The sequence below is a fragment of the Amblyomma americanum genome, chromosome 7, assembly GCF_052857255.1.
Source record: "Amblyomma americanum isolate KBUSLIRL-KWMA chromosome 7, ASM5285725v1, whole genome shotgun sequence".
In the NCBI taxonomy this organism is placed as follows: Eukaryota; Metazoa; Arthropoda; class Arachnida; order Ixodida; family Ixodidae; genus Amblyomma; species Amblyomma americanum.
Window position 1 is genome coordinate 9,727,486 of NC_135503.1, and position 27,500 is coordinate 9,754,985.

At 47.9% G+C, this 27,500-nt stretch overlaps 1 protein-coding gene and 1 pseudogene across 1 annotated transcript in view; one reads left to right on the forward strand and one right to left on the reverse strand.

The window, feature by feature from the left end:
• The window catches only part of jeb (low-density lipoprotein receptor domain-containing jelly belly protein), a 144,811-nt gene that overhangs the window by 91,924 nt on the left and 25,387 nt on the right, over positions 1 to 27,500 (forward strand). The window contains exon 2 of the mRNA XM_077631024.1: positions 19,844 to 20,004. Coding sequence (XP_077487150.1) covers positions 19,844 to 20,004 — 161 coding nt within the window. The remainder of the gene's footprint in view (positions 1 to 19,843; positions 20,005 to 27,500) is intronic.
• LOC144096792 (uncharacterized) lies at positions 22,295 to 23,649 on the reverse strand (annotated as a pseudogene).

Genomic DNA, 27,500 nt, shown 5'->3' on the forward strand with positions numbered 1-27,500 from the left:
GCCCGTAAGCCAAAGAAGTCTACTCAGTGAGGGTCGTTGGCGGCAGCCCTCTTGGAGTGGAACGGCTACAGAGGGCGATCAAAGCTTCAAAGCTTTAGGCGTGCCATGCACCGAAGTGCCACGCATAGCCATTACACTGCAGTAATTAAAGTGGTGTGCGCTTGACGAGACCGTCCGGCCGCTTTGAACCATCTTTCCCGCAGACAGGTCCTTGTAATGGTCGAGTGAAGACGATTTCATTACGGCGTCATCAATTGATGTGGAGACTAGTTAATAAGCCTTATAAAGAAAAAATTCAATGTTCCTATACTACACAACTGACGCGGTAGTTTGTTGAAAAGAAACAGTCTCTTCAAAAGTCATCGCACGAGAAACCCGGGCGCCGTTCACTGTCGCCTGCGTGTCCTGCTGTGTGCGGCAGAGAAATTGTGTTCGTACTTCAGTAAGTGATGTATCTCACTCTGCATGGAATATTACTATTTATTTTCACTATGCTTAAGTCACCGTCGCATCATGTATGTGTTATATTGGCAAGCATGCAACAAGACTTTGTATTAGCTATTTCAGGCATTCGAGTTGACGTACCAAGACTTATTCTTCCCGGAACCTACCTAATCATGTTCGTGACATAATTTTTCTACGAATTATTTCTGAATAAGCGGATTAAGCATGTCCGTTACAGTTTTGTCTGCAGTAGCCGATACTGAAGGTACACGGCTACTGTGAATTAAGGAAGAGCGTCTCCACTCATGCAGACTTTGTCCTTAACCCTTGTCCGTGGAACTTTTGCCTCTTGAGCATTTACCAGGGGTATCTCATTCGGAAGGGCGTTTGGACACAACCGCGTCGTGATCGAAGTGAGAGATACATGCATTACAGGACCTTCTCGAGTTCGCTCTTGGTGACCACATACAAGCTGTGTTGGACGACCGGGGCGGTTGTTAATGTTTCTCTTACTTCTCCATTCACTCTTCCCCATTTTCTTAATATCCAGCCACGCTGTTACTGAACACGGGATAAAACAAGAATGTTCAGGCTATGGGCGCGAATAACGATATATACCGAGGCCTACAGGCAGCGAGCACATTGAAATCCAGTTCTTCCCAGACACCGGATACGGGCATGCATAAAAGAGCGCGTTGTTCGCGGTAAGTACTTCATATTCTCTCCGAAGGTTCATTTCGTATTGCATAGCTTCGATGAATTTTAATGGAGCTGCGGTCCGCATAGGCTCGGCACCCTCCACGCGCCGGAGAACTTACTGAGGTGGGAATTATGCATGCAACGCGCATTTGCGTCCTTTTTCCTTTTCTGATTCCTAATTGTATTCCCCGAAGTGCGAATATTCAACGCTCACCTCCAGACCCGCTCTTTCATCAGAAAAGTAGCTTATTGTTAGCTCCATGGCATCGCTTTTACGAGAGATTCATTGAATCTTGTCTGGTGTCTCTGCAAGACGGTGTAGGAATAGTAAAGTACTCAAAATAAGGCCCAAATGACAATGAGAGGCTTAGGCTTACTGCGTTTTCTTAATTGACCGTTACCGGCTAAAGTGAGCACTGAGTGTTTCATGTATTAAAACAATCTGTCCCTCAGTCAATGTCAGCTAAGGAAGCCGGCGCACACGTCTTTCTTGCTGCTGCTACTGCTCCAGAAGCCAAGTTCCCTTCTCTATATGCCTACGCACTCTCCTCTAAAACAACACAGAAATATTGAAGGTACAGTGCAGGTGGATTTAAAAATAAGTAAAAATAAAAAGAAGTGTCAACATGTTGTCTAAGCAGCCCTAACTGAAACGTAAAGGCTTCACCTACGTCACCGCCACGTACAGGTGCTCCAAATGGTTAAAATTTTATACAACTGTCATGAAACACTTATTTTTGTATTTTATTGCTGGCTCTTGCTAGGCAAAAGCAACCGAGTCCTTGAAGAATTTAGCGATTTCGCTCTTGTACTCAAATCTGACTTTAGAAAGCACCACGTTATCAATTTGATTTATAATTATTTTTGTACTCACGTCTTTTCAAGGCCATATGCTGAAGCAAAGACGCCACCGTTTTTCAATGCCTGCCTCAAAATAAGAGATGCTGAAATTGTTATCTTTCGTCAGGAGTTGGTGATAACCCTGTGTCTCAAATTTCATGATTACAAAATATTCCCTAACTCTGCCTTTGTCCACTCTGTACATTATATCGTGGAATGTACCAACATCGCGTTGTGGTAACGGCAGGAAGTCCAGAAGCGAGACTTGTTTCACCCTCGGCAGCCGTTTGTTAGGGCGAATCTGTGCCCTCAAAACAGTTGGTTTTCGTGGCGATGACGGCAGCAAGATTGCTGGGCGGTCGCCGATGAACAGAATGGCCTTCGCTAAGGACTGTGCTTCATATTTAACGCGATCGCTAACTTACGAGATGAGGTGCCTAAAGCACCAATAAACAATCTCGAACGTCGTATAAAGTGGTGTGCGCGGTTACAACTGTTCTGCGGTTACAACTGTTCACAAGTTTCGCGTGGAAAACTATGTGATAAAGCCACGTGCCGCCGGAGATAAATGAAATTCGTAACAAAAGAATAAAGAAAGCAAGCGATGCTCCCTCGAAACAGTTTTTTTACTCATTACGCTGCGAAATATTTACTGCAATTGCTGCCGACCTTGCAGCACAATTTGTCACTGCGAAATAATGCAAAGACGTGAAAACATGCTCGTGTGCAGTGGCCGTTCGCAGGTTCGTGGAACAGTAGCAGCCAGCTTGTTTCTATTCATAGCCCTGCCGTTTGCTCCACCCCCACGCTTCAGCTTCGAGGCCAATAAAGACTGGCCCCGATTACAAAAGCCAAGCCCCCGCAACAACCGACGACTGGTCGCCTCTGACTCCGTCTCGGTTTTGCACGTGACACAGTTCTCTGACACGTGGACACCGTTCGGGCAAACGTTTCCTGCGTGTTCCTGAAACGCGTGCGATGGCAACCAGTGCGACATGTCGCCAGTAGTGTAGCAGCGCGCCCTTTCGCTCTCCCTTTCCACCTTCCCGCCGTTGGCGAAGCCCACCAGTCGAGCGCTGCTGTTAGTCTCTCATACCAGACGTCATTCCAGCTCTTCTTCGTCGTCGGGACCCGAAAGCAAAACAGAGAGAGCCCGAGCACGCTCAGCGGCCGGGGTTTCATAAACACGCGCCCGTGTTTCCAACGGGACACAAAGGCCGCCCTGTTATGATAACGCCGTAGACTCGGCCGCGAATAGGGAAGACCTGCTCTCGCCCTCCCAGCGGGGCGGCAGCAGCGCTGTCGACGCCAGGCAGCAGCGCTCCTCTGCGCCATACGGGCCGCGCTAAACGTGAGGCGGCAAAGCTGCACGGGAAGCCGCTGCAAACGTGACCCTCGCCGCTCCCTCGACGCCGCAGCCGCCAAAGGCGCAACACGTAACTGCCTCGCTGGTAATAGAACTCCGCCCGGTGGTCCCGGCGGGGACGCTGTGCATGGGCTATTCTCTGAAGGTAAACCAGGGTAAATAGATCGTGAGACACTCTCGCCCGTCCTTCCATCAGCCTTTTTTTTTATGTGCACTGTAAGGAGGTTCGCGTCCCTGGCTAGCCTGGAAACATTCGTTAGACTTAACAATCCTTTGTTTCATGCCCCCCCCCCCCCCCTATACAGTATTTAAGTTAACGTCCCAAGCAAAAGCGTTTTCAAACTGGTTAGTGCTACCGGTTCATGTAATCTAGCCTAGCGCCAAGATATAGTGACAAAAAAATAGAGAAGCGCATGGGCTCGTGTCAGCATTACGCATTAGCACACTGCGGTTTGATTATGTTGTCGATGAAATTCTATTGAGCTCTGCCGCGAGGATGAAGACTGGGAGATGCACTGCAGCCGGTTTTCTTTTAGTTCAGAGCCGCGCAGCACAGCGCAGTTTACGAATAAATGGAATGTGTCGTAGCTCTTTGTCTCTGGAACCGCGAATCCCGTCTTCAGAGAAGAAACGAATATAAGATGGAAGAGGGGAGGGGGGGAGAACTGGAGTCACACACTGTCCACGCAGCCCGTTGGTCGGTTCCTCGTTGTTTGCGAGTTACGTTTCACTGCTCACTAACTTCGATAAACGGATAACGTTCCTGCTAGATAGCTTACATTTAAGGCATGTAACCGATTACACAACCTCATACTTTTGCTTGCCAATAACCATCAAATCTTTTTCTTCACGCGCATTTTTGACAATCTTTTCCTTAAAGTACGCAAAAGTGTACGGTAGCCAAACTGGAGGCCGAGTTGTGTTAATAATAGGTTAAATGGGCACAACAGAAAGGTAAAAAACGCGCGTGAAGGAAAAGATTTTGAAAGTTTTCTGGCAAATGATTGACTTGCAAGGACTGTTCACCCGACCTTGATACACCTCCGCTAAGACGAGCAAATCACGTGTAACATGAAAACTCGTGGAATTTGAACGCATTTATGGGCTTGGGGAGGGCTGCGTTTGCATGGAATTCATCTCATATTAACTGCTGGCATACTTGCGCATGCGCAGAACGATAACCCCTGGCTTGGACCACATGAATATATTTGCGATTCTTTCAAAAATAAAAGTTGTTGGGCGTTCAGCACTGGTCACTCTATATGCTACAAGCGCCGTCCCCTCCGTCGTCCGTTGTTCCCTTTTTTGCGCTGTTTTTATAAGTTTTGTTCAGAGGACCACCGAAAGCAACGCGAAGCCCAAGCGGCCTCAGTGACTCAGCCTAAATAGCACGCTTCTGGAGCGGCTAATTTATCAAGTGCTACCAAAGAAACCTCTTGCGAATACGGAGAAAAAAGGGATGAAAATGCACAGTACAGGATACGAGTGCGCGCCACTTCGCTCACGTATCTTAGTGGACACCCGAATCGCGCCGTAAGGGAAGCGATAAAGGAGAAAGTGAACGCAGAAAGCAAGAAAGAGGTGCCGCTGTGGAGGGTTCCGGAATAATTTCTATCACCTGGGGATCTTTAACTTTGTTGTGCCCGGACAACCAGCCCGGATTCCAAATCTAAAAGATGCAAAATTTCTCCTGCGAACGCACTTTCGGCAAGCCCGGTGCTGCGCCGCAAGGCAACACAACCTAACGTTTCCTTGACAGGCTAAGATGCTGCGCCGCCGGGCAGCATCGCCTTATGGAGAAGCATCGGCGAGCGACATGTTCAAACGTGCAGTTAGATGCTAGACAGCGAGACGCCGGTTTCTCTTACCCCATGGAAGTCACCGCGCGCGGCAAACTTGAAGCGGGTGGCCAGCGCGGTCGCTGGTTGGACCTCTCGGATGTCCGTGAGGTGCTGGCTTTGTATTGGGTCGTTTGAGTGACAACCGTTTCTCGGGGCTTTATTAGCCCCAACACTGTTGCTTGGAGAGACACCCATCTACAGAGAGACCAACCCACCGTGAGCCGAGTGCCACTCACGAGTGGAGTGAGATGTTTTACGCTTTAGAGTCTCGCCGGACGTCACCGTGCGAGAGCAATCACGTTTGCTGTTAGCTCTCGGCCTCCGTGCCGATCTTGTCCTGTATAATGACTTGTACTTAGTGTGTAAAATCCCCTTTTGTTATTCACACCGACGCCTGAATCGGAGTCTTCGCTACCGCCAAGAGAGCTGGCAGCGCTCGTCACAAAACAGGCGGCGAGCGCTACGGGACCACCTCAAAGTCACAACATTGGTGGCAGTGATGGGATGCTCCATCATAACTTGCACTGACATCGCGCAGCACACAGGCGCCTTTATGCGCTTCGCCTCCATCGAAACTCGGCCGCCAGGGTCGGGTTCGAACCCGGGTACTCTGGCTCAGGAGCCGAGCACCCTAATCACTGAGTCACTGCTTCATTCTCCTGTACACGGTCTGCGTCAAACAGCGTTCGCAGTTTACTGGAACTCCGTACTCAGAGTAACGAGTCGTCCGACACCGGATTGTAGTATCGATCTTTTCCTTTTCTGTAGCTTCTTTTGCGCATTCCGCTTTTGACGAGCACCTGTCATCCGTGGCATGGCAACCGAAGTTCTCTCCAAGCGCCACTCGCTTAATTATTGAGCGGAAAGCGCCTCCCACAACCAGTAGACAGACAGCGACGGACGAAAAGGTCAAAGCCTGCCTGCCATTGGACGGTAATAATTGATTGCCCTGCGCTGAATATTGAACGCTCGCAACAAAAATGCACTGGTTAATGACGATGCATTAACGTCAGGCTTTCCTTTTCATCCATTTCATTATTGTTGTTCCTTCGAATGTGCCGAAGGGGCTGTGCCCAAAGCGCTGTAAGAAGCCAGTCAATTTTTATGTAATGATCAAGTTTTTACCAGTCTTGTTAAAGTAAATTGGATAGATATATCCGGTCGTCTTAAGCACGTTAGAACTCAAGGTCACAACCCAGCTGGTAGAGAAGCTACGATATCCTAAGAAAATCCCAATAAAAGCAAGTTCTGCAAGTAAATCTCCAGAGTTCATAATTCGATAACGTTCCAGTACTCTACGTATTTGCGGTCGAATGGCAAAGGCACTCACAAACCGTAAATGGGGTAACAATCCGTAAAACGGGGAGCGAATCCTTTCACTCACTCAACGGGCAACATGCTTTCGTTCGTTTAGTTGAAAAAATTATCTATCCGCTCTTCAACTTTTCTTCTCTTAGATAATTAATTTAACATTTAATTAGCACAACAAATACCACACAGTTGATAAACTCCTTTTTATAGTTCAGTGCTTTAATTCAATACTATTGGCGTGGCGTATAACATATAATTAGCACAACAAATACCACACAGTTGATAAATTCCTTTTTATAGTTCAGTGCTTTAATTCAATACTATTGGCGTGGCGTAACTAAACGGGCGTACAATGCCCTTTTGCCGCGCATATTTGCTAAGTTTGACTGCATTTGTGGTTTATGTAGTGCCTTCTTGTCTGTAATCAACTCTATTGCTCTCTCTTATCCATCAGGTGGTCCTTTCGTAATTGCATTTGCGCGTCCGAAGATCCACTTGCTACAATTTACCTTTTTTTTTTTTGTAAAGCGTGCTCTGCCTCAATCATCAGCATATTGCGAGGAAGCAACCTTTACAAATCAATACGGCCAGGCAGCGGGTCGGTAGCGTAGGAAGACCCATTCTCTCTTGTTCTTTCTGCAATTAAGTGCAGAAGTGGAAGGAATAATAGAGAGTGGGGGCTCCACGTGTATCGCTTTGCAGGAGAGGTGCAAAATGTGCCAGAGAAAGAGAGAGGAAACTCTAAAACTTGTGCGGAGTCAATTAGGCCTCGGGATCGTGTAGGGTACAGCAAATTGCTCGACGTCCCTGCACTCACCGCACATGATCTAGCGAAAGTACATGAAAACAGGCACTGGTGCACTTCTGCATACATTCGGAAGTGAGGTTTACGCTTATATGTTTTTTTCTATAAAGACGAATAAGGCAGGCCTCAAATTTGAGGTTCGTATCACCTCGCACTTCGCATCAGTCATGGTTTTCTCCGCAATAGATAACCCGGTTTTGTTGTTCAATTCCGCTAAGTTCTGATATGACTCTGCTTGTGTCTATTCTTAATGCATTTTTTATTGTACCTATGTACGTGCTCTTTTTCCCACACGTAATGCTCTAGAATTCGTACGCTTGCGCACTTTATGCTTCTTAAGGCAGTGTATCTTTTCTGAAAATACAGTTGCAAGTTCACGCTCGTGCGTGTGTGCGTGTTTCTCTTTCCCACCCTGTGTTATTCTGCGCAAGTTTCTCCTGAATACGTCATCCGAAAGCTGTTCATAAAACTCGAGCAGCCACTTCTGCGCATCTGAAATCATTCTTCGCCCAGACCGCTATAGATTGGAATAACCTGCCCATTGGAGCTTTCATCCGTCCTGGCCTGGAATCCCTCAAATCATTTATCACTGACCTAATTAAATAATATGTTAGCCCACCCCTCATGTAATGCCCATAGTGGGCCTTTGAGGTGCTAAAAATGAATAAAATAAATAAAACTATCGCACCTATCACTGCGCCTGGTTGTTTTTCGTAGACACCATAATAGGTCGCCTATTGCTCAATATAAATAATACGTCATCGTCTTTTTGAAGTCAAGTGCTCCTCGCAGCTCCTTACAGGGTGATCCCAACAGTGATAAAACGTAACTCTCAGGACGTAACGACGGTGTTATATGGTCGCGTTATTCATTAAATTGAATCCTCGTATACTGTGATGTCCGAGACGTGTACATCGAAAACGTCTAAACGTTTTTTGTAACAAATTTTTGTTACAACATTTGTCAGCTATATCAAATATACATGTGCCATTCTGTTAGCGCAATTACACAAATGGGATAAATAAAAAATGCAGCCACGAGACGAGTCCACCGCGCCGAATATCGAACACTCGCTTTCAAACGCCTTTTCAGCTTGTCCGCCATCTGCGTGCATGTTTTCGATCGGTGCAAAAGAGAATGCGAAAGCAAAAAAAAAAAGAACACAAATGAAAACACTTTTTTCTTTCTTCATTACGTTATGGCACAAGCTACGTATGGGTCTAACTATACACCAGACCCCGACTCGTTTTGTTCATTCCTCTCTGTTTGTTCACTTCTTTGACTGTCTGTTCCGCCGCGTGATTTGCGGTCGCCGATCCCGTAATAGATGACCGGTCGGGGCCGGCACGTCGAGGCGCACTCCCCAAAAACAGCGACCGAACCCCCCTCAGTCACCTTTCCCTATACGCCCCTTCTTTCCCTCCTCGATTTTCCCTTCCATCCCCCTGTGCACCTCTTTGGCTTTGTTCCCCCTCCCCTGCAGTGCGAACGTGTTCCCTCATAGCCACACGACGACGTGGACACCACAGCACCGCCGCACTACGGGCCGACTGTGTCGTCCCAAAATAAACGCGGGAGTGGCCCCCTGGGTGCTGCTGTTTATGGCTTTCGTTGAAACAGTGTTTTGAACTCTGGGCACTGCCGACAGGAACGTTCGTTCATCCGGCACTTTTCTTTCGTGTATGTTTTGTGTACATCTGCAGATGGCACTGGAGCGAAACTGGAAAGAAATAAAAGCTTGTCTCGCACATTCGCTTATGAGGCATGATTCGGTTGCCCCGTTCTCACGCACCGTTGATTCTCAGCACGGCCAGACTCCCTTGCCCGAGCTGTACACAGATTTCGCCAATAAGAACAGCCTTTCTAGTTTCAATTTGCGCAGCCTTCATCACCAGCATTATGGAAATTTTCGGTTTTCTTAAACAGTTTTCTTTCACCTAGTGCATCATTAATGCTCTTGTGCCGTGTTGTATTCTTTTTTTATTAGCATGAATGGTTGTTGCGTTTGCGTCTTGTCCTGCATGTGGGAGTTCGAATTCGCGAGCGCCTATTTTAATTCTGACCTTAGTGATTGTGTGTTGTCTTCTGTGAGATTGTTGTTTAGCTTTTAGTGTGTACTGGACGGAACGTTCACAAAGAGACCTTGTCCGACCCTCTACTTCTTTGTACATTTATTCGCGCCACTCAACTTTTCGTTTTTAATCGTTTTAAAAAGACTAAGTCGAGGCACTATTGTTGTCGGGAACCGTGTCTTGTAGCCAGAATCCTACTGTCTTGTGTCCTGGAGCTCGACATTATCAGTTACGCATAAAACAAGGAAGACGCGTGTATTTTAGAAGAACTTAGAGTGATTCGTTCTTTTTTTGTATTTTCGTCCAGAGGGACTGGTGTGGCTACACGTTGGCAAGGAGTTTAAAGGTGCCAGTCTTAATGGCATGCAGCTTCAATTATGTAAAGGTCCTGGGCGGTTCTTTTTTTGCCCTTTGTTCTTGCAGTTTAGTATCTCACTAAACCACGAACCACTATGTAGCACAGGAAGAAAGAAATACACAGATCACGCAGTATAGTAACTGATTCCATCAATTTATTTCTTTTAGCAACAATGCACACCGCAGTGATGCATAGCACTGCTAAAAAATATTGGAACAGCAGCTTGCGTCACATTATATTGTTCCCGTCTCGTTCGAACAATGGAGGCGCACTCTAAGGAAAACCATTGTCTTGAGCTGTCCGGCCGACATGCAAATTAGGAAGCCCCCGAGGATCGTCAGGATAAGGCACGTATTCCTCTTCGGTGCCCAGAATAATCAACGCCTTTGTTCAAGTCTACGTCCGCTTTTTCTTCGCATATGTTTTGTTTCTACTTCCCCGGGTACCGTACTACTTGGCGGCCCTCTGATTGATCGTCGCCCAGACATAATTTGGGTGCATAGGTGTCGTGTCAGTCACGACGTTTACGGCTGCTGCGAACATCGATGGTTGTTTCCAAATAACGGAGACAGCGCGAAAGGAACGGACTTGGTTGCGCAAAAAAATTCGGTCCGCGATTCATCTTGCCTGGGATGTTAACGAGAAGAATGTTCCGATGCGAGGTTTCTAAGTGCTGCTGGAAGTGAAGGCTTCAGCGTCTTTCAGTTTTCGCAAAACACGCCTAGTCGTACACAGCTGAGTGGACACCTTTCCGTTAAAACAAGTTGCTTACCGTAAGGTTATTTCAGTTGCGCTTAAAATAGGAAAACCATAAACGTGTGCGTACAGATTTACGCTCGCCCGCTCGCCTTGCTAGCCTAAACGATGAAAACTTGTCTTCAACTACCCTTAGCGATAACTCTCGAGGCTCAAGGTAGCCAAGTAATCTCAGTTAAAATCAACTTATTCGCACCAGCTGTAACAACAGGTCCGTAAAGTTTCTGGAACAGCCATTATGACTGCGGTTATTGTAACTTACTGTTTCTTGAGAGACTCTAGTGAGGCTTCCCACGAAGGTAAGAGGGAGGATTAGGATGACGAGACGTAGGCATAGATATGGTGTACAATGCACAATAGGCTCACAATGAGGATAAGCCTGAAATGACTTTTTCCGCAACATATGTTCACAATATTCATTCTTCGCCCCCGGTGCAGGCAGTTCGAGCCATTTCTTCATCTCCATGAACTACACAGCATGGCCGTTTCAAATAGACATGTAAGAGAAAGCTTCTTCACATTCGCACTCTCTTCCGCAACACAAAAAGCCGTAAACGGGAACCGTATACGCCCCCCGCGATTACGAAGTGACGTCAGAGGGCCTCAGTGACCTTTCTTAGATAGCATCCTACGCGTCCATCACATTTCTACGGGCATAGAAGAACGCTGCCTCGATATCGATTTAAAGCAGTGTGCAAAGGAAGAGCGCAGATTAGACAAGACCCCCTTGAGGGCGATCCAGTCCGGTCGTTGGTAATCGGTTCGTTAACGACTTGTGCGTGACGCACGCTTGGCAAGCCATGCGAGCACCCTCCGCGGCACTATTTACGCGTCCAGATCCAGCCGCCGTTTCGGGAGCAGTCGGCCAAGAGCGAATGGCGAAGGCCGCCGCTACGCCTTGCCTCTGTGCGCGCACATGGCTTTCATCCCCGGCGACTCACTCACACCTCCTTCATTGGTGGCCGAGCGTGGGCTGACGAAGCGCTTGCTCAGACGAAGGCTGCTGTCGCGCTCCGCCCCTTTCCTCTCTTCCCTCCCCCCCCCCCCCCACCTCTCTCTTTTACTTCGATCCCCCCGCTCGGCCCATTTCTGCAGTGTCTGATGGAACTCGTGTAGAATTTGCTTGCCTCTCCTGAGTCAAGCAAGTGTAGTCGGTTTACTCTTCCGTCTCTTAGCGTGGGAAGTACGGTAGCTATGGAGAGCGGCAAGCTATGGGATGGGATTGGCGCATCTGGCGATAAAAACGTACAAGATCGTGTCGGCGATGTCGAAACGCTAGAGACGATGCGACTGCTCCCTCCTCAGCGCGCCTGCGAAGGTGTCGCTGGCGGGACACAGAAAGAAAGAAAGAAAGAAAAGGAAAAAGTGCACTTACTCCTTGCGGCGCGCTGTGTAAAGAATTAGTCGCTTCTATCCTTCTGGTGTTTCCCATCAGATGGCACTGTCTACCACCTCTTTACTTCTTTTTTTTTCTACTTAAAGAACGAACCCTCTAGCTAGTTTCTGTACGCTCAGAGCCTGCGCCCACTCACGAGCTTCAATCATGCTCCCCAACACGGAATGGGCGAGTACAAACTTTCTACATCCTTTGCCCAACGGATTCAACGACTTCGACACAGCTGCATGCCAGCCGTCTGTTAGCCTGCAGACACTTGCCTTTACAATGTTGCGAAATAGATCTAAGAGCACGTGGCGACACTTTCATTTGCCTCGTTCGTTCTCTCCGCAGGAGAAAGAACAGAAGGAAGGAATGAACGTTATAACCCGATGGGCACCGGTCTTGCTACCGTGCTTTCTCTACCGGTCTGCATGAATCGATAACAAAGTTAGTTCCTGTTAACTTTGCCTAAGATCTCTCTACAAGCTCCTCAAAGACTCAATCTTCATTAAATGCATAACCTTCACTTTGATTTGTTTTTCGCCAACTTATCATCTACACCTTCTTAACATCATCTACAGCTTCATCTAATTGTTCAGATGCGTTTGAATCAGGCAAACCATCTAACAAAGTGAATGCACTGATAGTCAAAAGAAGAGAAGTACAAGATAATAAATGGTGTAACGAAGACACCAGTCAAAAAATTAGCCGACGATGAAGCAGCGATTGAATGTCGAGTGTTAACACACCTAACGTAGACAGCCGCTTCGAATACCTGCGCAAGCTACTCTCTAACTTAACTAGGAAGTTTATTCTGCACGAAACGCGACATCGTATGCCAGCACCGAACAAAAAAAAGAAAAAAGACACCTTGAACTTAAGGTACAGCCATTGCATGGTTGTTAATACGCATCAGCAACTTTAATACGCATCAGCAAATATTCGAAGGTTCAACCAATATGTGTCCTTGCGTTCACAATGATGATGATAATGTACAACTATATGTGCGCTGGCCTCGCAAAGTAGCAGTGTGTGTTTAAGCATTCTTCTAATTAACTTCAATGTCCGAACATTTCAGGTATGCATTGCAAGAGAAAACTACCGCAGCCTCGACAGACGTACGAAGTCGATACATCACTTCGCGCATTGTCACATGTATTGATTTGTATATGCAAATGTATGCAAATCACTGCGATTATCTCTTTCTTTTTGTTTTTACCAGTCGAAGAAGGCTATGAACACTTGAATCAAGTTAAGTATAAGGATACACAGGAGGACCTTTAGGAGTACAGGCGGCTTTGTTGCTAATCTGCCTCTAGGAGACATGGCTGCCCTGACATCGTGGCTGCACGTGATAAGACTATTCCTCGCGTATTCAAAATTCCTACAGTCATATTTTCTTTATCAGGTCTGCATTGCGCAGCACTTTTTATACGTCGAGTTCGCTTTCCAATCCTTCGAAAGAAATACAGGTTTCTGCATAGATTGCAGAAACCCTACGTTTTAATACGAGTAGGCCCCTAGCGCCACCCACCTTCTTTGGTATCTCTAGCAATAACCATCTTTCTTACCTCCTTGAAAAAAACACGTCGGCTGAGACGCAAGCCCTCCGGAAGAAAAGTTTTGTTGTGCAAGATGCGCTTATCCGCGTCTCCTCTTTCCAACACATCCTGTCGCATTCGTCGGGGTAAACCATAGCTCACGACTGCCATTGTGCTCCTTATTGTTGACCGTCACTCGTGAACATACAAAATGTTGACTAGATTAATACGTGAATAAGAAGCAAAAAGTAAAAGAAAAAAGACAGATTGCGGCGTGCAGGTCATAGCGACCAGGAAGGTATGAAGAGACGCATGCAGACGTTGTTTAAATAAATTGTTCACTCCACGCTTAACACACCTTGAACGGAAGAAAATGAATGCTAACAAGTGCGTTTTTTAATTAGGCTCATGATACTCATTTCCTGCCTGAGTACCTACTTGACCTCTTTGTGACTCTTTTGCAAGAAAAGAAAAAATAATCCTCTTTTCCTTTCACTTCGGATAGAAAAGAAGCCCTCACAGTTCAGCTACTCAACTTTTTTTTTATCGACTTGCTTGAACCACAGACCAAGGCAAAACCTTCATTTCCAAATCTCGCGAAGCAGAAAAGTGGTCGAACTGTGTTTAGCCGTTATCCCAGCCCTGTGTAGCGAGGCGCGCGGTATTAATAATAATAATAATAATAATAATAATAATAATAATAATAATAATAATAATAATAATAATAATAATAATAATAATAATAATAATAATAATAATAATTGGTTTTTGGGGAAAGGAAATGGCGCAATATCTGTCTCATATATTGGCGGACACCTGAAGCACGCCGTAAGGGAAGGGACAAAGGAAGGAGCGAAAGAAGAAAGGAATAAAGAGGTGCCGTAGTGGAGGGCTCCGGAATAATTTCGACCACCTGGGGATCTTTAACGTGCACTGACATCGCACAGCACACGGGCGCCTTTGCGTTATGAAGACTGCGAAATTTGCAGCTGCCGAGCGATCCCGTATTTTTTATTCGCTCGACGAAAACAAAAAATTTAAGGCGGAATCCTTTCTGCCCTCTTTCATGTCTTGAAGAAAACGCAGTTGGCTGGAAGAAAGGGCTCACAAAAGGAGGCTTTAAATCACAAACAAGCGAACGTTAACGCACAAGAAAAATTATATATACAAACACGTCTAATGCTACCGGGTCCATTATCGGCACGTTCCTTGGTTCCTTCGTTTACGGTATACGTCACATTCCCGGCCGCCCCTTTGTACCAGCTTTATTCACTGTAGTCGCCGGTTCTGAAGCTGCGCGTTACGTGTGTCCCGCGGCCGGTCCCTCGGGCGGCGAGCTGATTTTCGGCGCCCCGAGAATTATTCATGAGCGCCGGCGTGAGAAAGTAAGGGCGAGAGGAAAGAGGGGAAGGGCCGCCGACGTAAAAGGCGAGGAAGCACGGAACGATACCTGTCCCCTATCCAGCCACGCAGTGAGAAGCGAACGAAGAAAGGGGTAATGAAGGAGCGGAAGGCACAGAAAAAAAAAAACGGGCCCCGCGCAGCTGAGTGCAGCTGCGCGGATCTTCCCGAGCACTGCGTGGCATCGTTATTCATTTCGCAATCACCACTCTCTTTTTTTGTTGCCTTCGTTTATTCTTCTTCTTACCACCGCTGCTGGCCGCAATGCGGCAGCTTCTGGAGCGCTGATGGAAGCGGCCAGGTACTCTGCTCGGCGGGAAAAAAAAGATACGGATGGAAAGGCTACCGTTAACGCTTACACCACACGCGGCTTCTTCGGCCTGGTGCACCAGAGAGCGGCATTTCCCGGGCAGTCAGTTCTGACGTCTTTTATAACCTTCGAAGCGTGTAATAACGTGGTGTGTCCGGCGACTGCTCTATTCTTATATGTCCGCTTGCTCATCTAGATGCATTAAATAAAAAGAAATGCATCGTAATCATGCTCCTAAAATTGCCCATCCTGAATACGATTTAAAAATAGGGAAGCAGAGTATGTAGCATAGAGACATATAACAGAGAATACGAAGTAATTAGAAGGGAAAATACGATAACGCTGTATCGAAACCGCCTAACACGTGGAGCGGAGCTGGCCATCTGGGAACAGGGAATAACATTCGAGAGATGTCATTGCGTTTTATAAGGGGCACGAAGAGCCACGTAAACTGTCCAATAACGTCCACTGTTTTCACACTTCCATTTTATAATTCGTGCATACATAAGATTCCGGGCCCACGTGCTTTGCTATAGAGTGCTATTAAAGTTGTTCGCGCAATTACTGTCTGGTGCTTTTGCTAAAAAAAGCGCTTACTGTTTTCGACACGGAAACGCGAACCAGCCTTAGCTTGCGAACAGAAAGTGTCGGGTTTCCTTCCGCATTAATTTTTTCCTATTGAAGGTCGCTATACGCCCCAGTAAGATCGCCTACTCTTTTCGCAATTTTATTTTATAAGTTTGGGGAGCGTGATTAGGTTAAATTTCGGCCCCACCCGCTTTGTTATAAATTGCTATTAAGGTTGCTCACGTAATTCCAGTCTAGTGCCTTTTCTAAAAAAAGCGCTTACTGATTTCTGCATGGAAACGCGAACCAGCCTTAGCTTTCGAACAGGAAGTTTCGGGTTTCATTTCGCATTAATTTTTCCTATTGAAGGTCGCTATACAGCCGCTATAAGATCGCCTGCTGTTTTCGCAATTTTATTTAATAAATTTGGGGAGCGTTAACAGATTAGATTTCGGCCCCACCCGCTTTGCTATAAAATGCTTTTAAGGTTGGTTGCGTAATTCTAGTCTAATTCCTTTTCTAAAAAAAGCGCTTACTGTTTTGTGCATGGAAACGCGAACCAGTCTTAGTTTTCGAACAGAAAGTTTCGGGTTTCATTTCGTATTAGTATTACAACCGAGCCCACTTAATACGAAGTTGACGGTCACACGGACTCCGTTGACTATTACAACCTAACATTACAACTTAATAATTCTATTATTCCGATTGTGCCTCCTGTTAAATGTCTTGGGGTTGTATTCGAACAACACATGTCGTGGAATTTGCATGTGGATTTAGTCACTGCGAAAATATCCCGTGTGAGTGGAATTTTATGCAGGTTAAGATATTTTCTCTCTAAAAGCATCAAACTTCTCCTATACAAATTCTTGCTTCTCAGCCAAATTCATTATTGCCATCTTGTTTGGGGTACTACGATACTTTCTAATATCACCACATTACACAGAATACAAAAAAAGGCCGTCCGTAGTATTCTGGACGTTCCCCACGACACACATACGCACCCACTTTTCAAAAAACTGAATTTACTTCCTATGCCTGATATTTATGAGCAAACACTAATTCACCGATATAAGACATGTATTAAAAGAAATAATAACACGTTAAACACTATATAGAACTTAAAACGTAGAGATGGGAAGCTAAATACGCGCAGTTGCGAACTCTGGGAGATGCCACGAGCAAGGACTAATTACACATACCAAATGTTGGCTTTACATTACCATCTTGTCTAAATAAAATTAACACTGTATAAGTTTCATTATTGAACTATCTAGGTAGCTATCTTTTCTTTGTTTCCGCAAAAATGGAAGAAATTGTTTTTGTAATAGTGTATTTGCCGAATTATGCATTGCAGTATGTTTTATGTGATCCATTTGTTGATTTTATATATGTATAATGTGCATTAGTAATTAGCGTTAATTCCTTCGGTTTTAATTGTACGTGAGTGCTATATGTACTGCATATACTTTCTGTTTCACTTGAATTCATTTTACACACACACACACACACACACACACACACACACACACACACACACACATATATATATATATATATATATATATATATATATATATATATATATATATATATATATATATATATATATATATATATATATATATATATATATATATATATATATATATATATATATATATATATACATTATGTCTGACACTCGTGTTATTGGGACTTAGGTAATTCTAGCTTAATATGTAATACCTAACCCTATGCTCTGTCACTGGTTGTTAAAAGGGGCTGCGAACCTTGTCAAGCCACAAAAGGCTTTTTGTTTCGCGGTCCTCAACATTGTAGTGTTGAAATAAATTGAATTGAATTGAATATCAGATGTTCGTAGTAAATGGGCTCCTCGTGTTACAGTCAAAAATGCTAAGGCTGCCAAAAGTGGCGTTTATTTCATAAAAACTGTGCCGTGCGCGTCTAGTTCTTCTAAACATACCATACCGCACTGCTTTCTCCTGGGCGGCCGGGACCCCCGCTGGCAACAATCTGCTTTAGGGGCAGGATATAACTGCGACTGAAGCGTATGCAGCATCTGGTAGCAGGTCGCCCATAATAATCGGGTTCCTAGTGGTAGCGGAGTGCTCATAGTTCGCGTACAATTGGTTCGTAAGAGCACGGCTCTATGATTTCCGCGCGAACGTAGACATCCGAGGCAGCACCAGGCCAACCGGGCATCAAAGACGCGTTGCCACAAATCTACATGCGTCTCATCACGTGTTATCGACAGCATCATCTATCATTCCTGCGTCCATGTAGCGCAGCGGTCAGGAACGCATAATGTATCAGCCCCACATATCCCGCTATCTCGCGTTGCCTGCACGTGGTAACACCACAACTGATCCACGACCATGGCCAGTACCGGCGCTTGTATGTTATGAGGCTGCCACTGTCTTGCAGCCACCGCGCTTCTGCTTCCCCTTAGGATATGCTCTGCTCAGTTGGCACTCACGCAGTTAGTGATTGACCCTGCAGGGACAAGTTTGCGGTGCCGCCTCGTTCGCTACAGCCGAGTGGTGTGGCCGCAGCTGTTCGTTGTATCCGAGACGAATTACCATTGTCGTAATGCATATCTTGACGGTAGCACCGCACTCGTTCGTAATAAGCGAGCGTTCGTTATATCTGTGGCCGTTATAAGTGGGCTTGACTGTATTTCTTTCAATCGAGGCAGTCTGGCACTCATTACCAGGGATTCGGGACAAGCGCTTCTAGTTCCCTTGTCTGCCGCCACGTGGTGCACGACATTGAACACTCAAAAATAGCGCGTTTATATCATATGTCGTATCAGAAAGAAAGAGAATGAGCGAGTAGCTGCAGAACAAAACTTTACAGTCCGCTACGCTTAGAGTAAAAGCTTAGCGGCGCCAGTAACGCTGCACGGTATATCATCACATTGAGATGCCTCTTTCCAGACACCAGATATTACCCGCCGCGGTGGCTCAGTGGTTAGGGCGCTCGGCTATTGATCCGGAGTTCCCGGGTTCGAACCCGACCGCGGCGGCTGCGTTTTTATGGAGGAAAAACGCTAAGGCGCCCGTGTGCTGTGCGATGTCAGTGCACGTTAAAGATCCCCACGTGGTCGAAATTATTCCGGAGCCCTCCACTACGGCACCTCTTTCTTCCTTTCTTCTTTCACTCCCTCCTTTATCTCTTCCCTTACGGCGCGGTTCGCGTGTCCAAGGATATATGAGACAGATACTGCGCCATTTCCTTTCCCCAAAAGCCAATTATTATTATTATTCACCAGATCCCACATCAATACACATTTAAACTGAACAGTTGTGCTTCAGCAGCGAGCTGCTTTCCTTTTCACTTTGCTCTGTATTAACTGAAGTGTTTCTTGTTTACTCTTATGGGAGTTCAAATCAAGAAACACCTTCATATTCATAATATATTAATGTGCCGTCATCCATTCCGCTGCCGGCAAAAAATCCTTGCTTGAGTGCTTCGGCCTGCAGTATCCAGTAACGGCGATACGCTTTCGGCTCAGAAGAAAATCAAGCAAGCATAAAAACCAAGAAAACAGTAAACGCACTCATTAGCTAATGCACCATTAATTAAGTGCGAGGTAGTTAAAGCTGATGCTCACATGCAGCTCTGTTTGCAGCTATACTGTATTGCTTTGTGAATAATATGAAGAGTTGGGGTAACATCGGAGCAATAGCACAACAGGGCAAGGGACCAAGAACGAGTAGACACTCGAAGCGCTGCGCGTCTGCACTCGTTATTGGTCCCCTGTCCTGTTGCGCTATTGCTCCGAAGTATGAACCAAAATCCCGAATGTCAACGCTGTTCGAGTAACTGTTATGAAGTGGGAGACGTTCCATCAGTAAATCGATTTTTTCGTTCAACGCTCTACCGTTTAAATGCATTGACTCATAATTACGCTCCACAGATGTCCAGTTTCGGTGGGACGGGTATTTTGTGACTTCGCTAGCGCGTCTTTCCACGTAGCGGTGAAACAAGAGGCGCGGATTAGCTTTATTGCCCGCTATAAGCAGTGGCCATTCGTCGTTTGTTTCGATGCTTGCCAACAGTCCGTTCGTTAGGAACGGACGATGACCACGGCTTGACGCTTCGGGCGTGCACAGCAAGTGACGGTTATTCCCTGCGTCTCGTCTCCTCCGCAGAGTGTCCCAGCGCGGAGGACGGCATGGAGCGGTTCGCGTGCCCATCTCCGGACCGGATGGGACGGTACCGGTGCATCGACGACCACGTCCTGTGCGACGGATTCATCGACTGCCCGCAGGGCGAGGACGAGGACCGGATGTCCTGCATGTTCTACAAGACGGTACGTACTACAAAAAAGGAACTCGTAATCGCTGCCCAGCAATTTTGGCATCGGGTCACAGCGACTTGCCACTATAGCGCTTGCGCGTTTGTAACGTGCTTGGTACGCTTTCCGGCGTAAAAGAATTATTTGCGGATTATTTCAGGAGGCCGGTAGAACTGTAAATACCACTGAAGATATAATTATTTTTACAGCTAATCGGGCAACTCTTTTACAAATCACTGTTACATTTATTTGAGATTGATTGATTGATTAATTGGATTGATTGATTGATTGATTGATTGATTGATTGATTGATTGATTGATTGATTGATTGATTGATTGATTGATTGATTGATTGATTGATTGATTAATTAATTAAGTGGGGGGGGGGGGGGGGCAAAGCTTGCATATGCTCTCTCACTGTGAGGAGGCACCCTACAAAGCTAAGGATAGCCCTTGGAAAGCAATCCTTCTCAGAGCGCTGCACATGAGCCGGCGCTGGTCTTGAGGAGAAGATGCGGTCATATAGTCTCCCAGTAAGACTCCGCCACGGTCGGTGATGAGGGATGAGGGAAGGTGTAGCGTGTGAGAAGGGTGTATGAAAGTCTCCTGGTTTGCCGCAACGTTTGCATGACGAGGGGAATCGGTCTGGCTATCGGGCACGTAGTACTATGGGGTAGGGAGCAGTCGTAGTTTTTAGTCGTCGCCACTGTGCGGCCTGCGCTATGAGGGATGGGGCGGGGATGCGTACTCCCTTCGTTGTTCACGGTAGTACGAGAGAATATCACGGAAGGAAAGCAGGCGCTTCTCGGCCCGTACAAGGGGCTCGACTCCCGCCAGGAATGTGAGACCTAGGGCTAAGGAATGAGCCTCCTCGTTGCCAGGGAGGCCGGCATGTGCTGGCGTCCAGATGAGGGTTATAGGGCGCCAGTGCGTAGTAAACGAGCAGCAGTGTGGGATATGTAGCCATTGGCATAGTTGATAATGGCGGATTTAGAGTCAGAGATAATTTTTGTGGCAGATGTAGAAATGAGAGCAAGCGCGATGGCTGCCTCTTCTGCCGCTGTTGTAGAATTGGGGATGATTGAGCTGGAAGTCAGAAGTTTTGCTTGATTGTCGGCTACCGCCAGGACCATACGGGAGCCTGACGTGTACTCCGCAGCGTCCAGGTAGACCACCTCATGCTCGTCGCCATACTGTTTGTGGAGGGCCCGGGTCCTTGCTACTCTGCGGTCCTTGTCCCCCTCATGATGCATGTTCTTGGGTACGGGGGTACGTTGAGGTTAGAGCGGAGGATAGGAGAAAGGGGGACCCCCTCGGAAGGGTGTGTAGTTGGGGTGAGGTTTAATTGGGATAATAAAATGCGGCCAGCCCCTGAATTTGATAGGCGGGATATCTGTGCCGTAAAGGTAGCTTCTGTGAGTTCCTCAAATGTGTTGTGGACACCGAGTTTGAAGAGTCGGTCGTTTGATGTGCTGGGGGGAAGACGTAGAGCCGTGTTCGTGCAACTTCGCAGGAGCGCATTTACCCGGTCTCTCTCCTTCTGTGTGCGAGGTAAGTATGGAAGGGCATATGTGTTGCGGCTTATGGCGTAAGCCTGGGTAAGGCGAGTGGTGTGTCGCTCGCGGAGGCCAGCCCGGCGGTTCGATATGCGGCGAATCAGTCGGGCGGTCTGTTGACCGTGTGTTTGGAGTGTCTTTATGACTGCTCCGTGCGCACCATGGGAGTAAATAACCAGCCCAAGCACGCGGATTTTATCTACTAGTGGGATGGGGTGGGTACCTAGGGGGAGGGAGATGGGTGGATTGACTGATTCGTGTTGTTCGGGCTGGTAGAGAAAGAGCTCGGATTTTAAAGGGGAGTAGGTCAGGCCACGCTCCCGTACATAGGTGTCGATGGTGGTTAGGGCCAGTTGTAGGTGTTCTATTTCGGCATCACAGCCGCGGTTTGCCCAGACCGTAATGTCGTCGGCGTAGAGGCTAAAATGGATGTTAGGGATTTGAGCGAGCTGTCGATGTAGGAGAAGGAGTGCTATGTTGAAGAGAACAGGGGACAGGACGGCTCCCTGGGGCGTACCTCGTGCTCCCAGCGTGACATCTGTGAGGCGGTGGTCGCCGAAAGTAAGCGTAGCTATGCTGTGGCTGAGGAAGTCTCGATTGTAATTGTACATCTTCGTGCCGAGTCCTAGGGTCGTAAGGTTTTGGAGGATAGCGGAGTATGCAACGTTATCAAAGGCCTTAGTAAGATCCACCCCTAGAATAGCTTTGGTGTCGGAGGTTTGTGAGTCGAGAATGTTATTTTTTTAGCTTTAGGAAAGCATCCTGTGTGGAAAGCCCAGGTAGAGTTTGAATGTGGTAGGAGCGGAGGCAGATGGAATGGGAGATACCGTGGCAAGAGCACTTGTCTGGGCTTCCAATCTTGCGATGTGTTGTCGAAGGGCGGCGGCTCCTGCTCGGGCTGCTGTAGCTTCTGCTTAAGCCGCCGCTGCCTCCGCCTGGGATTTTGCCAGGGCGTGTTGTAGATTGGGAGTCGCTGTCATGGATGTCACGTGACCGTGTGAAGAGGGGGAGGTGTTCCAGGCTTGTTTCAACGGCACTGTCCAAGCTTGCTTGTGTTGGTGAGGCTGGATGTATCCGGACGACAACTGGGAAAATGTGTCCCTGGCTGCGACCGCTTCTTGATTCTGCGTTTGTGGGTGGCTGGGCTGTTTCCATGGCTGGTGAACGTTGCGTCCCTTGCAGGATACCGTGCCGGTAAGGTGAGGGCCCTCGCACATAATGCACTTGGGCGTGCAAGGAGGGTCTTGTTCCGAGTGTTGTGCTCCACAGCGGGGGCAAAGATTGGTCTTGGGGCTTGGGCATACGTCGTGGGGTGACCCGGCTGTCTGCAGTTAATGCAGGCATCCGGACTGCCGCGGTATGGGGTGCAGCGGTGGATGGCTCCCGTGTATTTGATGGAGTGAGGAACCGTAGTTGCGTCGAAGGTCATCAAAATGGAATGCGTCTTTCCCATGCGGCGTGCTGCTAGTATGCTGTACTCCGGATTTCTTCGGACCAGGTCTTGGTAGAATTGCGTTGAGGTCTCATCGTCATAGGCGTTTCGTTACCACTCCTCTGGTAGCCCCCGGTGGGGGAGCCACGTAAACTGCGCATGGGTAGGTGTGGTCTCCAATGGTGGGGGAGGTCAGCGTCTTGAGAACCTCGGCTGCTGGGAAGTATGTTGTTGCCATGGTGAAAGTATTGTTGGTCAGGTGGATGCGCAGGCAGAAGTCGCCCGGTGGGATGATTTTCAGCTGGTTCTGCACTGCCTTCAAGAGTCGAGGTGTCGGGATGCCTTGCAGTCGTAGTTAACCTCGCGGGTGAACGACTACTCGAATAGCGTAGGGAGAGAGCGGTGGAAGCTGCTTTCTGCGCTGCACGGTGAGGCGAGCCTCCTTGATGGCAGGCTGGAGTCTTGCCGCTGCCCGTTGCGGCTGCTGCGTCGCGCGCCGCGTTCTCGGAGTTCGGGCTAACTGCGTCGGAGGTAGCGTTCTCGGAGCGGTAAGGTGCGCCTCGGCGAGCTGGCCGGGCGGGAGGCGTAGTAGGCCTTATACAGAACTGGCGTCCAGTCGTTGGAATTTAGTTCTTGTGCGGTTATGGTGCGGCCTTCAACCATTACTTCCATGATAACGGCTGGCGTCGCCAATGGTGTCGGCGGGGACGCGTAGTCCGAGTTAGGCTTAGCTCGGCGGCTGAGCGCCTCGGTCCAATGATCGTTCTTAGCACAGAAAAGGTCGGGAATTGCCCGGAATGAGCGACTTCCCTGTCTCCCTTAGGCACTTATGTAGCTTTTCGTGCAGATTAGAGGCCGTGGGAGAGGTTGGGTAGGAGTAGCACGTACCGTTTGCCGGAGCCGACGCTGCAGGCATCCGCTCGCGTTGGCCCCCTCAAGTCGGTGAGTGAGTAGTACCTCACCGAAGAGTTCGCCTTGGTCTTCCCAATGAAAAGAGATTTCTTTTAAGTCAGGCAGAATGCAGAAAGAGATTCCAGCCTGCACCTTTTCGTGCATATATTGATCTAAACCACTCTTATGGCCTTCCGTCTTCAAATCTGCCAGATTTTCTTTTTCTTTTTGAAGGGGGCGTCTACATCTAATAACGACTTCTAAGAATAGAAGGCACTTCGCCGGGCATCCTATTTCAGCGACATCTGACCCGATCCGTGCAAGGCTCTCTCCCGTCGCCTCCAGTAGAATCGAAAAACGAAGGGCCACACAGGCGTGCGCCCGCCAGCGGCTTTTGGGTTCTCGAGCGTGTTTACATCCTTTCCAAGACAAAACAATACCGAAGGAATGCGTTGGCAATCTTGTATCCCGAACGTGAGCTCGGCGGAGATCTTCGGCCGCCCTCAGAAGTCCGGAGAACACGTTGGAGTGACGCAATGGGCGAAGGTGGGAAGGAAACAAAAAAACAAAAACAAAATGGCACAATTCTTCTAAAGCGTCCCGCCTGACGTCAAGGCCACCCCGCCTTTTGGGCCCCGCAGCCAAGATGGGGTTGAGACCGAACAAGTCTATGCTCCTGGTCTTTCGAGTACGGAGCCGGGGCTCCAGCGCCCCGTCCGATTCGGTGCACTATTGAGAAAGCTGCGCGAACGCAAGACCGCACTTGCTTTTTTCTCTGTTTTTAAAGTCCTCTCTTCTGACAGTTTTTCTCACAGTGGTTTGAAATCTGTGCACTGTTGCCAACAAGCTTGAAAATAAATACACTTGCTGAACTGCGGAGACAAAAAGCGAACAGAGAAATGTTACGCTGATCCAGAGGTTGGCAACGGAGGAATCCAGTGGTTCCTGGCGGACATATAGCCCGGCTTTATTCGGGTCGCTTTCTTGAGCAGGGTACGCGAGTGAAACCTGGAACATCGCGTGCGTTAAACTTCCCTTGGTTAAAAAAATGAAGATGCATGAAACGTCAAAAGAACAGATATGCACTGGTTACCAGCGTTCACTCTCCCGATTAGATGAACCACGGATAGAGTTACACGGCACTGCACGCAACTGCTGAGCAGCGATCGAGTGCGGAGCGTTCATGCCTGCAGAAACTGCCCCGAGACACGCAGAGGCTGGAATGACGCGTATGCGGGAGGCCGCCCCATTGCGCGGTTGTTTCTCTTTTTTTGTTCCCCAAGAGCGAGAGCGTGCGCCACGCACGCTCCTAGAGTGAATCGCGTTTGGTTACGTGCGCAACGAGCACTAAATTCCGGGAATGACTTCGGCTCGTCGTTTCAACATTTGGGTCAGTATATTCTTGAACCACTCATGTGCTAGGCAGCATATTATTACAAACATATTCAAATATCTCATCTTAATTCAAATGAAACAAATGTTTCAAGAGCTCCCAGAAGCTGGAAAGCAATTTCACGGCGTTTTGCATGTATGATCGAATGAAAGACAGAACTTAAGTGCACACTTAAATCTTTACTTATTCTCTAGCAAGGATTTCATTTTATGAAAGCTGGGCAAGGAGGCAAAGAGTGCTAAACTCTGACTCTTCAGCACTGAAGAGTCAAATTCCTAGTATTTGGGACCATTGGTTATATTAGATTATGACTGTAATAATAGTATATTACAAAGAATGCAAACCGGAGTACATTATAAACTGATATAATTTGATATAATAAGTTGATTGGATGATATAATAAGTTGGCTGGGCGCCCGTCTCGGCTGCAGGAGGCGGTTGGTTTGAAACCCACCGCCGGACACCCACCGGTAAAACTGGGTACAAGCTGCCCCCGGCCTGGCGCGCGGCTTCCTTTAGGGGTGTTCGCTTGGGAGAAGCTCCGTAAACCCCGCTGCGCCCCTCGCGGGCCGAGTGCTCGACGAGCTGCGAACGGTGGTACTTCTTCGGCCAACGTGGTTAGAAGGTATCATTCATTAACGGCCCGCAAAAACTGTTTGATTGACTCAGATTCGATGAACTCTGCTTGAACGTCATGCGCTGAGTTCCATTGCTCCCCACTTCTCTCCAACATGTGCTCACCACTGCTCCATTCCCAATACTGAGGTGGTCACGACAAAGATATTCCAAATTTCAGTAGTGCAGCCGTAAGGAAACGGCGTTGCTTAAGGGCTCTCAATATGGACTAAATGTATTTTCATTCATTCCGAAGAGGGTTTTAGGCAATGAATTAGCAGCCCGGCAAATAAAAAAGGGGAGAGGGCTACACTTTTGTTCGTTTGTTTCTAGAATACTGCATTTTGCAGGTCGCTTGATTTCCGCGCACGGTCAATCACCGAGCTGTATGCGGCGATAGTGACAACAGGCAGCAAATGCGACCCTCCGTGGTAATTTATGTTAGTACAAAAATTTGCAGACTGAGCGCGTCTACGGATGCAAGAGCGCGCTGGCCTATGCTGCAGGCATGTGTAAATAGGCGTGTTTGCAGCGGCAGGTGCGTGTGTGGAAATTACTCCCGGGTAAACGTCGCACCATTAATGAACAGGCGGGCATGCACGTCTGCATACGTATGTCCGCGAGTGCGTGTGACAATGTGCATGTGCATGTGTGCTTGCGTTCGGGTGGGGGGGTGTGTGCTGATGTCTCGCTGACAGAGCAAGAGAGAAAGCAAGTTTTAATGCCAGATTAGGTGGAGAGGAGGAGGTCGGCTGACGGGCCTTCGTCTTGCGCATGTCGCAATAAACGTGCTATTTGCGAGCCTTGAGTATGCATTGTGCCGGGGCAGTGTGCGCTCTCGTGCTCGTGTACTTGTGTGCGCGTGCTTACCTTTACCAGATAAAACAGACAGAAGCTGCGTACGATCAGAGCAGCTGGCAGCACCACTGACGAAGGGCCGCGTCTCGCTTGTGGCCCCCAGAGTCGAGCGTGTCGCCGAGGCAGAGAGAGACCGTTACGCGCTCGGCGTCCCCTCGTGCTGCGTGCGAGTCTCGGCGCAGTTCGATCACCGACCGGCCTCCTGGGGCTGCCGTGGTCGCACGCTGACGCAAGTTGGCTGGAAAGATTGATCGATCCAGTTATCTGCATCGCTTATTGGCCCGTGTCGGCCGCCGCTGCGAGGACACGCATCGCATTTGTCTGGACGTCAGTACGCCGAGGAAGCGGATAGAATGCGGGTCGGCGGAGACAAGGGAGACGCGCTCGCTGTGTCGCCCTGGCAGCGAAACCACGTTAGGCCTAGCTTCTCCTGGGAGGAAAAAGGATCATTCTTCTGATGTAACACAATATTTAACGTCACCTGTATCTGCAAAGAACATACGAGGAAAGAGAAAGAATATCCTCAAGGGAAGAGTATACAACAGCTGTATCTTACCGGCACTCACCTCTGGGGCAGAAATGTGGAGGCTAACGGAACGGGTTAAAAAAACAGGACAACGCAGCCAGCGATGGAAAGAAAAATGATATGTGTAACCTTAAGAGATAAGAAGAGAGCAGAGTGGGCCAGGAAACAATAGCGGGCGAGTGACATTCCTAGTCAAAATCAAGACGAAAAATTGAGCATGAGCATGGCATGTAATGCGAA